The sequence below is a fragment of the Stegostoma tigrinum genome, chromosome 19 (genome assembly GCF_030684315.1).
Source record: "Stegostoma tigrinum isolate sSteTig4 chromosome 19, sSteTig4.hap1, whole genome shotgun sequence".
In the NCBI taxonomy this organism is placed as follows: Eukaryota; Metazoa; Chordata; class Chondrichthyes; order Orectolobiformes; family Stegostomatidae; genus Stegostoma; species Stegostoma tigrinum.
Genome location: NC_081372.1, coordinates 5,585,448 through 5,598,177, shown reverse-complemented (window position 1 = coordinate 5,598,177; position 12,730 = coordinate 5,585,448). Strand labels below are relative to the sequence as shown.

At 43.5% G+C, this 12,730-nt stretch overlaps 1 protein-coding gene across 3 annotated transcripts in view; it reads right to left on the bottom strand.

Moving 5' to 3' along the window:
• LOC125461238 (death-inducer obliterator 1-like) overlaps positions 1–12,730 on the bottom strand; it is a 149,553-nt gene that overhangs the window by 15,112 nt on the left and 121,711 nt on the right. For all 3 annotated transcript variants that reach the window (XM_048549756.2, XM_048549757.2, XM_059652716.1), the window contains exons 13-15: positions 8,815–9,355; positions 4,800–4,953; positions 2,699–2,788 (exon numbers count right to left, since the gene is read on the bottom strand). In XM_048549756.2, the coding sequence (XP_048405713.2) occupies positions 2,699–2,788; positions 4,800–4,953; positions 8,815–9,355 (785 nt within the window). The remainder of the gene's footprint in view (positions 1–2,698; positions 2,789–4,799; positions 4,954–8,814; positions 9,356–12,730) is intronic.

The following is a 12,730-nucleotide window of genomic DNA, read 5'->3' as shown; positions in this document are numbered from 1 at the left end:
AGTGTTCACTCAACACTGCATTCTCTGTTTCCAGTTGCATGCTCCAACTACTAACATTTTCTTTACGCCTGCAAATAGGCTTTGGGCTTATAATTATAAAGCGATCCAAAGCCTTCTGAAGGCATCAAAGTTTGTCCCCCTATGTTGTCACTTACCTTTGAATGGACACAGCTCTGTCGATGTGAGATGCGAATCTTTAATAGCTGAGGGGTCATAAATTTCAGTAGCCTTCTATGCAAACAAATTCCATGAACCAGCCATAAATGACAGCAACTATAGTTTAAATGAACTGGCTGGACAGCTTTTGATGTGGTCAGCTCCTGGTCTGGGCCTCATAATAACCTCACACAATAGCCCCAGCAGGATGACTGCCAGAACTGTTGAATCAGTTCAGCATGGTTTGATCCAGCTGGTAAAATTTTAAAGCACTTCAAACTGTTTAAGGAACAAACTGAATGGAAACAGATTTCTAAGAATAAATACAGTTTGTATCATAATATCCAAGATATGCCTGTGAAGTGGTTCATAGTTCATATCAAAAAGTGTCATACAAATGCATCGGAAGTAGTGGGAACTGCAGATGCTGGAGAATCTGAGATAACAAGGTGTAGAGCTGGATGAACACAGCAGGCCAAGCATCAGAGGAGCAGAAAGGCTGACGTTTCAGGCCTAGACCCTCCTTCAGAAAAAAATCTTCTTCAGGAGGAGGGTCTAGGCCCAAAATGTGAGCCTTCCTGCTCCTCTGATGCTGCTTGGCCTGCTGTGTTCATCCAGTTCTACACCTTGTTATCTCATTTAAATGCATGTTGATACTTTTTAAAAAATCACCAAACCCAAAGCGCTAACACTGATCTCATATAAAACAACTTTCAGGTCAATTTTTAATTAATGTATCATGAAATCACCAAATAGCTTAATTGGCTAAATACACACGTATTAATCATTACTTGAGAATAACAGTTTAGCCCTTAAAGAACTCACGTGCATTTTTACTCAATTTTCTTTGAGATCAGTTCCATGAATCACCTAATTTTAGATTCACAATGGCATCATCATACAGTCAAACACTGCAAGCATGACATATCAGAAATTACCATCCTTCAGCAACTAGTAACTGCTGATCGGGGGGGGGTGGGAGACTGGTTGCTATGATGCATGTAGACAAACATACAGAAAGGAACTTGCACAGGAACGAAAGTCAACAGTTTTAGCTTTTTCCTTTAACTGGTTTAGAATTTTGGCCATTCAGAGGATAATATTACAAAGAGCATTCTTTACACTCTCCAACTCCAAGGAAGAAGTGCTGATTCAACCAGGCAGACGTTAAGTGGGCTACAAAATGCATCTTAGATACAAGACAGAGATTAGATGCTCACAAGAGATGCAGAGTAGAAATTCTGCTGTAAACTGGAATTTCAAATCCAACCAGTTTGCTGTTACATGTGATTATCCAGCCAGATTGAAAACTTGGTTGTTTAAAGTCACTCTATTTAATATTGTTACACTTTAACATTGATAATTTAATGAGGCTTGCAATCTTGTTGGGCATCGCACGATATGTTTAAATCTTGCTTCCTGTGCAATCCGATGCGTGCCTTCCTCAAGTCAGAGAGCTGTGGCCATCTCCCCCTTATTGACCTTCAAGTTGTGGCCTCCCTGTCAGCCCCTCCACCCCTCCCACTCCACGCACCCACTATCCTCCCTGTCAGCCCCTCCACCCCTCCCACTCCACGCACCCACTATCCTCCCTGTCAGCCCCTCCACCCCTCCCACTCCACGCACCCACTATCCTCCCTGTCAGCCCCTCCACCCCTCCCACTCCACGCACCCACTATCCTCCCTGTCAGCCCCTCCACCCCTCCCACTCCACGCACCCACTATCCTCCCTGTCAGCCCCTCCACCCCTCCCACTCCACGCACCCACTATCCTCCCTGTCAGCCCCTCCACCCCTCCCACTCCACGCACCCACTATCACCGATTCACTCACGCGCTGTTTCCCGCTCCTGAACTTGCGTTCTCATTCAAGATCCAGGTAAAATCCAAGGCTAGAGCTCTGATCTTAGAAGTGTGACTGTCATTGGTTCAGAAGTGTTGGGTCTTTTACATTCCATTCTTTGTCCATGATCTTCAAAGTTATGCCTGCCTTGCTGCTCTCCCATGTCCTCAAAGTTCATGAGATGAACAGAACATTCATGGGAACCTCATTTAAAATCAGGATTTTCAGGAACAGAAACACACTTTCGCTGTAGATTTACAGTCCTAGCAGCTAGGTCATTTTGAAGAATTTATTCAAGAAATCCACTACTGGTGATCTCCAATTACAAAGGCACCAATACTATCACAATCTCAAATCTGTGTACCAGTTTACTAAAACTATTAAGTGGAAGTGATAATGCATACAGAATGCTTCTCGCTCACTGTGCTGGTCAGAAGAAAGTGGTCCATAAATTGCTGAATAGATACTTTCAAGATCAGCTGAAAAGTTTGAGTAACTGTTACTTTCCACAGAAATGCAAAGCAATTTAAGACTAAGCATTTTTGCATGACAGATGAAATAGAAGAACAAATTCAACTATGAACAGTTGGAAATCTCCAATTCTTTTATAGATGGAATAAGGGATGTAATAAATTTCACATAACAATAAAAAACATTTATCAGATTATAACAATAATGTTGACTGAACTACAGTACTATACCTTGGAAAGAGATGACTTCAGTTTTCCTACGTAATCCCAGACTGTGTGGGGTGAAATTCTGCCACCGATGTGAATTGTATCAGGCAAATCCTAAAAACACATGCAACGAATTATATATTTTAAATGTACAAAATAAAACAAATTCTGCAACATAAGACCGGTTACAACAGACAGTTCACGAGATGCAGGTATCACTGGCTCAGACAGTCTTTATTGCCTATATCTTATTGCCCTGTAGATGGCAGTGCTGAGCTAACAACTTGAAGGGCTACCGTCCTGGGGGAGTAGGGACACCCACATCACTGTTAGGGAGGGAATTCCCGGATTTTGACCCAGTAACAGTGAAGGAACTGAGATATATTTCCCAGTGAGGGTGGAGTGTGGTTTGGAGGTGAATGCATAGGTGATGGTGCCTGTACAGACTTGCTGCCCTTGTCCATCTAGACGGTTGAAGCTACAAGTCTGAATGCTACTACTGAAGTAGTCTTGGTGAATTACTGCAGTGCATCCTAAAGACATTACAGTGTTTCCACTGTACGTTGGTAGTAAAGAGAGTGTATGTTGAAGGCAGTGAATAGGGTTCTAACCAAGAAATCTGCTTTGTTCTAAATCACGTTGAGCTTAGAGTGCTGTTGGAACTGTATTCATCCAGGCAAGTGGGGAGCATTCAATTACATTGCTGACTCGTCCCTTGTAGATAGTGGACAGGTAATGGGGAAACAGAAGGCAAGTTACTCACTGCAGAATTCCCACTCTGATTCGCTCTTATAGCCACAGTATTTAAATAACCTGCTACAGTGAAAACAATGAAAAAGGTGACGTGATTCAAGCTGAGGATTAAAAGCCTCACAGCCATGTTTTATTTTAAGAAGTATATCAATAGCCGTGTCTTTTTTCCTTTGTACTCTGGGGCCATTTTGTAACTGGTAGGTGTTAAACACACAATGGACGAAACATAATCAAAGGCTTAAGCCACAGAGGTCCTTTCTGGAGAAATCCAAACAAATTTTTATTCACAGAGTCAAAGACCCAGGGAAAATAACAAGTGTGTTGTTACCTGGCTGAATACAGTTCAAGCTGGTGCTGAATGACATTTGAAAACATACTTTCACCACCCAACTATCTCAACAGACCTTATAGTTATGTCAGCCTAAACATAACTGAGATGTACTAAACACTGCCTCACGAGATATGAATAAATTCAAAATTAGCTTCCAGTTTCCACAATTATTCACACTGAATGTTTTTATCAGTTGAGCCTGTCCTACGATTCACTACAATCATGGCTGATCAAACACTTCAATGTCATTCACTGACTCCAACTCATGACCTTGTAAGCCACTGATAACCATATATCTACCAACCTCAATATTAAGCTTATCAAAGATGGATCTTCCAAAGCCCTCCAAGGTAAGTATTCAGAGTGCAAACACTATGTTCTCATGCACAGACTAGAAAATATTCTTTTAGGTTCCAGTTTCTGGAGACATTGAAGAGTTGATTAGTGTTTTGTGTATGTGTGTCTCTCAGGCGATTAAGATAAAAGTATATCCAATTTTTTATTGGTCCTAAAATTTTGACATAAGATTAGAATTCCTCACTAGCCCATTTCTTCCCAACCTTCACTGCAGAATAGGCTGGGATAATTAAATAGTCTTAACACAGCAGTATGTACAGACTGAAGGTTTCTCTAGTCCAGCCATTACCAAACTGCTACAGGATTTTCCTCAGTCAGCGTATTCATCTAACTTCACGATGCGATGTACTGCAGGCTGGTGAGGTGGGAGTCAGGAATGGGAACTTTCAAGGGATCTTTTCTCACCGCACTCTAGCGAAATCCAGGCTGACTGTCAGGCCCAAGTAGGTAGCTCAGTTCAACTACTGAGTTGGCGGGCTCAGTACAGGATGGAGCTTGAAAATGACATCTTTCATGGGCCTCTGTCTAAAGGACATTGACCATCTAGGCCCAAGACAGAAAGCTTGGTCGGTTCAACCATGTGCTGCTTGTCAAATTTTACATCAGCAATGAGTCAATGCCATCCGTAATGGGGAGAAGATTTATTAAATGTAGTTGGAGGGGGAAATAAGAAGAGTTGCATACCTCTACTAAATAGTCAATTGAGCCAGATACTGGATAAGCTTTAGTGACAAACTTTGCTACACCATGCATATTGATAAATCCTTTCCAGATAGCATCCAGGTGAGAGAGGAACAATGAAGTATCCAATTCAGCTGGGGTCTTTGCTTCTGAAATCCTGGAACAAAAATAGTCCCCGTTAGGTAAACATTGTACTACAGTGACAACATCGCAAACTGCCTTGGATATAACATTTACCCAGAATCCATTTCTTCATAAATTTAAGACCAATATTCATTCAGATATGAAGTCTGTTGGAGCATTCAGGTTACATGCTCAACATCAACAATACCTATATTAAATAATTTGCAATCCATTTGAGCCGTCTTAATTTTTTTAAGTCAAGCAAAATCTATTAAGAGTTAATGAGGAAGATAGATATGAGTGATATGATAACCAGCCTTTTATCTTTCAGATGTTGATCAGGACATAGCAACTGTTGAAACAAAAATAACCAAGGTCCAAATAGTTGTCTACTATTAACGTGATAGTTGCAAGATACAATGATAATGGAATTGCTGACAAAACACAGTAGTCCATCTTAATTAAGAAATCTAAGAGGGGTGGAGAAAAATTCAGTACTGAAGATCTTTTGGAATCATGAAAGATATATCTCATCTACATCTGAATAAATCAGTGTAAACTGGTAACTGCTTCCACCACTTCCCTGCAGGAAATCTATTCTATGCACTAAGTGCACGCACACAAACATTGAACTAATAGGTAGAATTTTAACTGAATCCATTGATTGCAAAACTAACAGGGTCAGATGTAACAGAGATAGTGGGAACTGCAGATGCTGGAGAATTCCAAGATAATAAAATGTGAGGCTGGATGAACACAGCAGGCCAAGCAGCATCTCAGGAGCACAAAAGCTTTTGTGCTCCTGAGATGCTGCTTGGCCTGCTGTGTTCATCCAGCCTCACATTTTATTATCTAGGGTCAGATGTAACATTGGTTTTTGCACCCAGCTTGATATTACTCTCTGAAGTGAAAGGAGATGGAATATCAGGCATGGTGCAAACCTGATGTTTCACTTGAGCCCAGAGGTTTCTTGTCTCTGCATTAAATTTCACTAGTCATCTGTCTCTACAATTCCTAAATTCTCTTGTAATTTATCCTATTTAGCATTGCTATCTCCCACCTTTGTTAGCTTTCAAGAATCTACAAATGTATCAACTAGGGTTTCAACAACTTCTCCTGCAATGGATGTCAAACTCATGGATCTTGTTTTCTGGATTCCTTTTGCTGGCTTTTAATTGAACCGATATTCTATGTTGATACTCAGGACGGAAGGAGGCAGCCATGCAATCCCTTGAAACATTTAATTATAGCATATTTGATCTGTACCTCAAGTCCATATGTCACTTTTTAAGGCCATAAGAGATAGGAATAAAAGTAAGCTATTTGGCCCCTCAAGCCTGTTCCACTATTCAATAGGATCATGGCTATTCCAAAATTCCTCCTGCCTTCCTTCCACTTTTCCCTACAGCCCTCGATTTCCTGAAAGACCAAGAATCTCAGTCCCAAATAGACTCTGCCCACACACCTCTCTGTGGCAAAAGTTCTGAAGGTTCTCAATTCAGGAGAAAACTCCTTATCTCAATCATAAATCAGCACCCCTTTACTCTGAGTCTACACCAACAGACCTTGACTCCCACATGGGCAGACCATTCTCTCCATTTCCTCTATGAAGCCTCTTAAGAATTTTATACGTTTCTTTTATATCTTAACAGCCAAGCCAACAAAATCTATCAAAATGCAGTGAGAACTTCCACGGTCCCAGGGAATCAGGTGGTGCTGTCTCCTCAGAGCTGGCTTGTGGTTAATCTAAGCTGAGGGTCATCATGCCTCAGGCAAGACGCATGGTTGAAACAGTGAGGCTCTTCACGACGACCTCAGATGATACTGTAATTGAAACAACTGCCTGTCTGAACAACCTCAACTGGCACAGGAGCCATCGCCTTTGCAAAAAGGAAGGTCCAGGTTTCCAACACTTCAATTTTTTTTGCTGTAAGTATAGATTAGATCTCACCAGGCACATTAGCAAGGGCTCTAGTAGCTTTGGGCTTCTCTGCACAACAAAACTCTGTCTATACCCCGATAATAAAATGTGAGGCTGGATGAACACAGCAGGCCAAGCAGCATCTCAGGAGCACAAAAGCTGACGTTTCAGGCCTAGACCTGATGAAGGGTCTAGGCCCGAAACGTCAGCTTTTGTGCTCCTGAGATGCTGCTTGGCCTGCTGTGTTCATCCAGCCTCACGTTTTATTATCTTGGAATTCTCCAGCATCTGCAGTTCCCATTATCTCTGTCTATACCCCTCCCAGTTAAGGTTAAATCCAGCATGATCTTGCTTCATGGGCCAAAGGGCCTGTTTCCACACTGTAGGGAATCTAATCTGATCTAACCTAATTCACCCTATCTCAAATTGCTTCCAGCCTTATAGATCTCCCAAGTCTTCCACTTTTCTGGTATTTCTTTTATACATTCCGTTTCACATTTGACAGCTGCATCTTTAGCTGCCTAAATAGCTCCGCTATTTTCACTACAAACCACTCTCTTTCTCCATTCTTCTTTAAGACCTTGCTGAAAATAGTCTTTTTTGACTGGTTTTTGATTATACTCCAATTTCCTTTTCTTTGATTTAGCACACTCCAACGATGCTGTTGCTGGAACAAGAAGTGAATATTCATTTGCCCAGTTGGGAGTTACCCAGAGTTTAAGTAAAAATTGTCATGAGGCCAGGCTTAACCTGGGAATGGTCATGAGACATCTGAAACATGTTTCAACGTGAAGTGGACAACATCCAAAATGTACGTAGTCTTCCCAATTGTGCATGAGTGTATACTGGTTGTAAGGGAACATTTTCACAAAAAGTTTGATTCACGAATGCAAAATTCCCTTAAAAGTCAATTATATTTGCTATTTCATGTATGGTGCTTTCCAATCAATCAAGCCTTTGTGTCAGAACAACTGTGTTTAACTTCGTTCGACAGTTTGACCTAGGGTAACGAGAGATGTTTTGGGGCATCACATCTAGGATTACAGCACAGCATAGTTAATCAGAATCATACCCAAGATCCAAAGGTTAAATTACTCCAGGAGATTACACAAACTACGGCTGTATTTCCTGGAACTTAAGGAGGTTAAAGGGGTGAACTGATTAACGGACAGATGGGGTACAGAAAGAATTATCACTGGCTGGAAAGTGAAAAATGAGATCTAGTCTAAAAAAGGCAGAATCTTCCAGGACCGAAAGTAGGAAAGATTTGTACATAGAAAGTGTAGGTTTCTAATACTTCTCAAATAAAATTAATTTTGAATCTGACAGCCACCAGATAGCCAAAAGGTATTAAGGGAGATACGCAAAGGAGTCCAGAGACAGGTTACATATCAGCCATGATCTCACTGAATAGGGTCAAAGGGTTTAAAAAAAAAACCTTGTCCCCATTCCCATGTTGGATAGCTTAGAAAAACTAATAAAACAAAAATGTGCAAGTCCAAAAATATTTTGACAAGTGTTCAGGGCAACTACTCCAAATCATACACGTTGAGTTTTAGTCACAACAGGAATTTAGGATGGGATAGAAAACATATGGATCAGAAATTGTTTTTGAAAGTTCAAGAGGAGCCACAGAATGAGTTTTGAAATATTATGGAAAATGTACTATGTTGTTCCTGTCAAGTTCAATTCTAGCTTTCCTTTTGAGTCAAAGGTTATTGCTAATCTTTATTGTGAATCTGAGTGGGAACTTGCCTTAGATTGATGCTGTAATGAGTTTGCACTTAAAACAAAAACATAATACAGTTGGCTAAATGTATTTCAGATCTATAGCAATGTTTACGAACTGCTGTTTAATAAGGCACTCAGCCACTTTCATCCCATCTTGGGGATTATCCTGTACGTAAATTTAACATTGTTCTAACTGGAACACTGGATGGTTAAAGAGGTTTCCTTCTTATGTGCCTCACACACCTTACTGTTGTTGATACTGTATAGTTTTGCTCAGGTGCTGTTGATGGTTTTGTCAGTATAGATTTAGGAGCTGCAGATGTTAAAATGGATTTTGGTGCCTCTTCCTCCTCCTTTCCACCACCAGAAGTTCTCCCCATCACTCTGTCGGAACCTGCGGTACTAACTGAAGGTGCTGATAATGTAGGCTTAGAGACAATGGAGGGGGTAAGGGCAGAACCTATCGTGACAGACGTTCTCTCTGTGCTGACAGCTCGAGCTGGATGATTAGCTGGTGATATGAATGAGTTGCTGACTGTTTCTGAAGTAGGCTGTGAAGTAACTACAGTAGCAGCTGTCGTGACTATTGATTGAGAAGGAAGAGAGCTCATTTCTTGGGGGGTCAAACCAGAGTTCTCTCCTGCTATTGAAACCGTCACTGCTGTTTTGTCTTGCTCTTGCTGACATCTCACATCAGGCTTTGATTTCAATTTTGGTTCTGCTTTTTTGGTTACCACTTTCGGCTTCTTAGGCATTGGTTCATCTTCTGAGACTTGAACTTTTCCTGAAGGGAGCAAATCAACAAATGAGTAAAGGGTTGGGGTTAATTTCAATACCGATATGGTTTACGCTCCAGCTAACTGGCATCAGTCCTGAAACAAACAGACTGAATTTATACCCATTTTAATGTTTCCATTATTCACTACTCAAGCTCATAAGCATGCTGGTTAGTCTTTAATCACATTGCACAGAGGCAAAAGGGAAGAAAAGTGGAATTAGTTGCCAGCAAGATTTATTAATTAACCAAGTTTCATATTCATTGGGAAACATTTGCTTGACTAGATATAGGTTTTAAGCCAGTGAAGCTTTTAAAACTCAAAACAATTCAACAACTTTACGGTACAGCTGTAGTGTCTACATCTTGAATTTGCTGCGAAATGGGACAGTTGGATCCAACTGAATCCTACTTACTGTTCAAGCCCTACCACCTTGTGGTGAGCACAAACTCACTATAAAACAATATTGATACCAAGGTGCAACTTTCGAAGGATATGGACACAGTGGCAGCTTTCTTCTAAATTGTGTGTGTACGACTCTGAATTTTCTATTCATTCAATGTCATGGATGCAATATTTCAGGCAGAATACCAACTTTCTGATAATCTGTGAGCTGTAAGAGGTTTCTCCAGATAGGATAGAATCTTGAGATAACCGATGTTTATCACAAAATTATTTCTAAAATGTTAAGACAATTATTTATGCATTGCTCATGGGTATGATGGACAACAATCAGTCCAAAATAGATTTATGCAAAACATGAGCCTACAATTCAACTAAAAGTTCAAGACTTCTCAACTGTGTTGTAGACATGCTGCACCAACCCAAGGAAACCTAAACAGATAAATAGAAAGTGGGACATAACACCAGCGCTTCGTCGGAGGCTCACTGATGATGTTACCTAGAATGGTGACAAAACGTCTGAAAACTAACCTTCCAGCTCAGCGAGCAAACTCACATCCATGCTGCAAAACTCTGAATATAATTCCATTGGTCCCTCCATGGCTGGACAACATTAGGACTCCAAGTTATAACGTGGAACAATGCCCAAAAGCAGCGCTGGGAGCTGATTCCATATATAAGTGAGAGTGATAATGGGAACTACAGATGCAGGAGTATCCAAGATAATAAAGTGAGAGGCTGGATGAACACAGCAGGCCAAGCAGCATCTCAGGAGCACAAAAGCTGACGTTTCGGGCCTAGACCCTTCATCAGAGAGGGATGGGGTGAGGGTTCTGGAATAAACAGGGAGAGAGGGGGAGGCGGACCGAAGATGGAGAGAAAAGAAGATAGGTGGAGAGGAGAAGACAGGTGGGGAGGTAGGGAGGGGATAGGTCAGTCCAGGGAAGACGGCCAGGTCAAGGAGGTGGGATTAGGTTAGTAGGTAGGAAATGGAGGTGTGGCTTGGGGTGGGAGGAAGGGATGGATGAGTGGAAGAACAGGTTAGGGAGACAGAGACAGGCTGGGCTGGTTTTGGGATGCAATGTGGGGAGGGGACGAATTGGGCTGGTTTTGGGATGCGGTGGGGGAAGGGGAGATTTTGAAGCTGGTGAAGTCCACATTAATACCATTGGGCTGCAGGCTTCCCAAGCGGAATATGAGTTGCTGTTCCTGCAACCTTCGGGTGGCATCATTGTGGCACTGCAGGAGGCCCATGATGGACATGTCATCTAAAGAATGGGAGGGGGAGTTGAAATGGTTCACGACTGGGAGGTGCAGATGTTTACTGCAAACCAAGTGGAGGTGTTCTGCAAAGCGGTCCACAAGCCTCCGCTTGGTTTCCCCAATGTAGACGAAGCCACACCGGGTACAATGGATACAGTATACCACGTTGGCAGATGTGCAGGTGAACCTCTGCTTAATATGGAAAGTCAACTTGGGGCCTGGGATAGGGGTGAGGGAGGTGGTGTGGGGGCAAGTGTAGCATTTACTGCGGTTGCAGGGGAAGGTGCCGGGTGTGGTGGGGTTGGAGGTCAGTGTAGACCGAACAAGGGAGTCACGGAGAGAGTGGTCTCTCCGGAAAGCAGACAAGGGTGGGGATGGAAAAATGTCTTGGGTGGTGGGGTCGGATTGTAGATGGCGGAAGTGTCGGAGGATGATGCGTTGTATCCGGAGGTTGGTGGGGTGGTGAGAGAGAACGAGGGGGATCCTCTTTGGGCGGTTGTGGCGGGGGCAGGGCGTGAGGGATGTGTTGTGGAAAATGCAGGAGACGCGGTCAAGGGCGTTCTCGACCACTGTGGGGGGCAAGTTGTGGTCCTTGAAGAACTTGGACATCTGGGACGTGCAGGAGTTAAATGCCTCATCGTGGGAGCAGATGTGGCAGAGGCAGAGGAATTGGGAATAGGGGATGGAATTTTTGCAGGAGGGTGGGTGGGAGGAGGTGTATTCTAGGTAGCTGTGGGAGTTGGTGGGCTTGAAATAGACATCAGTTACAAGCTGGTTACCTGAGATGGAGACAGAGGTCCAGGAAGGTGAGGGATGTGCTGGAGATGGCCCAGGTGAACTGAAGGTTGGGGTGGAGGGTGTTGGTGAAGTGGATGAACCATTCGAGCTCCTCTAGGGAGCAAGAGGCGGTGACCATACAGTCATCAATGTAGCGCAGGAAGAGGTGGGGTTTGGGGCCTGTGTAGGTGCAGAAGAGGGACTGTTCCACGTAACCTACAAAGAGACAGGCATAGCTTGGGCCCATGGCCACCCCCTTTGTCTGTAGGAAGTGGGAGGAATCGAAAGAGAAGTTGTTGAGGGTGAGGACGAGTTTAGCTGGGCGGATGAGGGTGTCGGTGGAGGGGGACTGGTTGTGCCTGCGGGACAGGAAGAGGGCCTTGAGGACTTCTGCATGCGGACTACAGGTGTATAGGGACTGGACGTCCATGGTAAAAATGAGGTGTTGGGGCCCAGGGAATTGGAAGTTCTGGAGGAGGTGGAGGGCGTGGGTGGTGCCACGGACGTAGATAGGGAGTTCCTGGGCCAAAGGGGAGAAATTGGAGCCCAGATAGGTGGAGATGAGTTCGGTGGGGCAGGAACAGGCTGAGACAATGGGTCGACCTGGGCAGGCAGGTTTGTGGATTTTGGGAAGGAGATAGAAACGGGCCGTGCGGGGTTGGGGAATAATAAGGTTGGAGGCTGTGGGTGGGAGGTCCCTGAGGTGATGAGTCATGAATGGTGTTGGAGATGATGGTTTGGTGCTCAGGGGTGGGGTCATGATCAAGGGGGCGGTAGGAGGTGGTGTTGGAGAGTTGGCGCTTGGCCTCGGCGATGTAGAGGTCAGTGCACCATACTACCACTGTGCCTCCCTTGTCTGCAGGTTTGATGGTGAGGTTGGGGTTGGAGCGGAGGGAGCAGAGGGCTGCCCATTCTGCAGGGGAGAGGTTGGAGTGGGTGAG